We start from the raw sequence: 3,550 nt of genomic DNA, 5'->3' as shown, positions 1-3,550 counted from the left end.
TAGTGTGTCAGTAGGAAATATCAGTTTACATTTCCAAACATTCATTTTGCCATTAATTGTTATAATCCAGTGAGATATTTGTCTGACAGCAGCCAGAGCTCCACACAGAGATCTGATCTGATCCTCATCAAAAGCTGCTTTAAACGCAAAGACTTAAAACCATTTTTTAGCTGCTGAAAATACTAGTGTTCTAATCATTTTGGCCACCAATGTAAATGATGAAATGGACCAGTGTGATGGACATTTTTGTACAAAAATTCTTACTACATATCATCCTAAAACAGTTCCACCAATCTGAGAAGTCAAAGAATCAACAGCAGATGAAGTGTTTTTATCTGTAGAAATGTGCACAAGGTGTTTGTCACAGCTCCAGACTTATTTGTTCATTAATGACGTCATCAGCGACTAGTCGACTTCGACTTGACTTTCATCACATAAAAGTCGACTTTAAAAAATCTGAAGTCGTTCAACCCCTACTACTGACACACTACAGCAAAATATAGAAATAACAGACTTAAAACCATTTTTTAGCTGCTGAAAATACTAGTGTTCTAATCATTTTGGCCACCAATGTAAATGATGAAATGGACCAGTGTGATGGACATTTTTGTACAAAAATTCTTACTACATATCATCCTAAAACAGTTCCACCAATCTGAGAAGTCAAAGAATCAACAGCAGATGAAGTGTTTTTATCTGTAGAAATGCAAACACACACACACACACAACATTTTCCAGCACAAGCAATGAGAGCTGAAACTGGGGCAAACTTCAACTAGAGCAAGAGCAAAGCGAGTTCTCCTGGGGAATGGGAATGTGTGTGAACACACACACACACACACACACACACACAATACATGTTGTGGAGTCTGTTTGAGATGAGAGCAGAGAAAGTGTTATAGGAGAATAATTTTTTTGTATTTGAGAGATTCTGGGTAGCGTGTCAACCCAATGTGAGTAAATCACTAGCATATGCGACTAAATTTCCATGCTAGGCAACCAAATAATGTCTATCGTTAGCTATTGCCTAATAAATTGTTAGATTTCACTCGCCAGTGTTTGAGTTAGAGGCTAAGTATAAGTTTAACACTGATAATTCACTTGCCTTCACTCATTATGAAAACTGCGCACTTGAGAGTTTCGCTGTCTGTCTTTAAAGCGCACTATTTTAATTAATCTCAAAGGATGCACAGCGCAGCATAAATGACTGTATATTCCTTGTTGTATTTTCCTGTCAAAATAGTGGAGTTTATTTGGAATTATTCAGCCTTTGAGAACAAGCACAAGCCACTTCGGTTTCTTCGGTAGTGGGCGGAACTAATGCACAAACTGCAATCTCATTGGCCGGCGCACACACACACACACACACACACTGGGCCTCATGCTGTACAAATGATTTATGCATTCATTGTTTCCAGTTAAAGCTTAATTTTTGTTTTTGTTTGTTTTTGTATAGAAGCATATGCACATGTGGTTAGCAAGCAATTTTCACAACTGTGTGACACAGACTTGTCAATATGAATTCTCATTTATCTACTAAGATAATTTTGCAATGCTATCAGGTTATTATAATGAAATAAAACTAAAACCATAAAAACTGTTTTGCTCCTTGAAATAAAATAACCTTTAACTGACATAAATTAAAATATAAAACACTTTAAAAACACTATAAAAACTTTTTTATTTCAGCTAGTTGCCAAGGCAACATTTCTGCTTTTCATTTAGTTTAACTTGATGTACTAAAATAACTCAAACTAAAACTTAAAAAAATAAAAATATATAGACAACAAAAACTAATAAAAAAAACAAAAACACACAAGTAAATCTAACTAAAATTAAAATGAACTGAAATAAAATAAAATATGTAGACATAAAAAGATAAAAAATTATAAAAACAGACAACAAAATGACTAAAACTAACTAAAATTAAAATAAACTGAATTATAAAAAATAAAATCTATGTAGACATAAATAGATTAAAAAAAAATCTTACAACAAAATGACTAAAACTTTAACCTAAATTAAAATGAAAATACAAAATATAAAAATTAAAATTAAAAATATGAATAAAAACAATATTATCTCAATGTATTTCCATATTAAGCAGAATATTCAACTAGAACATCATAAAATGTAGGACGAGACTTGATTTTATTGGATGGTGAATTTATTGTGATGTCTCTAGATGACAGGAGGTCAGAGAGAAGCCCATGAAAAATAAGCTTCATGGCATCAAATGAAAATGGAAAATCATTCTATAATAAGTTGAAATATTACATTCTGATGACTGTGGCATGTTTTCGGTGTGTGAACTCACGGGGCCTGAAAGAGGTAGACTCTCCAGTCAGCGGTCCGGAGGTAAAACACGTTTGGCCGTTTGCTGTAGTCTGTGGCTCTGATGGCCAGGGAATGATGAATAGACACCGCATTCTTCAAATCCTCATCCGATAACTGTTTATCTGGCTGATACTCACCCTGACAACACAATTATCCAGTTATTACTCAAAACATGCATGCCTTCTCATAATTACTGATTTATTAATCATACTGCCATTCTACTCATTACATACAGTATACTACCATCAAACGGTTTATATATATATAACATACATAACATACAAAGAAAGAAAAAGACTCACTTTCTGCAGGTAAAGGATGAGTCCCTTAAGAACAGCATAAAATGTTTTCCATCCTCTTTTTCCACGAGGTGCTGCATTACACGTGAAAAATGACACAAATGCAAACAGCCTTTTATTATGCAGGGAAATGGATCAAATATATCAATACATCACTCTAGACTAATGAATTAATTTTCATTGGTAGACATTTTTTGCGCCTCTTTGTAAATTATATTATTTGCATTTTGTGACACTGTATGCTATTGTTCAACAACATTAAACTAAACATATATAACATATGTGACCCTGGAGCACAAAACCAGTCTTAAAGGTGGAGTGTGTAAATTTTAACGGCATCTAGCGGTGAGTTGCGAATCGCAACCAACGGCTCAGTCCCCCGCTCACCCCTCCCTTTAGAGAAGCTACGGTGGCCGATACTGGGCTAAGATGTTGTCGGTAAAGACAGCAGAGAGCAATGAGATTTCCTTACAAAGGTAAATTAAGGAATTATATTTACTTAATCATTTAATAAATCGATGTTATTGCGAATATTAATGTACTTGTTCATCATTGTGTCAGTGTTTTATTCGCAAGAACAACAAAGTGACGAAACGCGCTGTGTAGAGCAGTTTGTCTGTTTAGGGCTACTGTAGAAACATGGTGGCGACTTCCATGTAAGGGGACCCGCGGTGTATGTAGATATAAATTGCTCAATCTAAGGTAATAAAAACATAACGGTTCATTACGTAAGGTCTTTATACACCTCTGAAAACATAGTTATGTACATTATATTGCATTTCTGTCAATAGATCGATGTAAATATTACACATTGCACCTTTAAATAGGATGTATTGATCATAGGGCTGCACGATTATGACAAAAATCATAATTGTCGATTATTCCCTTGAAATTGTAATTGCGATTATTAATTA

General features: G+C 34.2%; 1 protein-coding gene across 1 annotated transcript in view; it reads right to left on the bottom strand.

The window, feature by feature from the left end:
* The window catches only part of LOC107667881 (uncharacterized), a 42,831-nt gene that overhangs the window by 4,722 nt on the left and 34,559 nt on the right, over nt 1–3,550 (bottom strand). Inside the window, exons 12-13 of the mRNA XM_016459617.1 lie at nt 2,640–2,710; nt 2,318–2,475 (exon numbers count right to left, since the gene is read on the bottom strand). Coding sequence (XP_016315103.1) covers nt 2,318–2,475; nt 2,640–2,710 — 229 coding nt within the window. The remainder of the gene's footprint in view (nt 1–2,317; nt 2,476–2,639; nt 2,711–3,550) is intronic.

This window comes from Sinocyclocheilus anshuiensis, unplaced genomic scaffold (assembly GCF_001515605.1).
Source record: "Sinocyclocheilus anshuiensis isolate Anshui unplaced genomic scaffold, SAMN03320099.WGS_v1.1 scaffold493, whole genome shotgun sequence".
In the NCBI taxonomy this organism is placed as follows: domain Eukaryota; kingdom Metazoa; phylum Chordata; class Actinopteri; order Cypriniformes; family Cyprinidae; genus Sinocyclocheilus; species Sinocyclocheilus anshuiensis.
The sequence above is the reverse complement of the archived record's forward strand: the minus strand, read 5'-3'. Positions and strand labels throughout refer to the sequence as shown.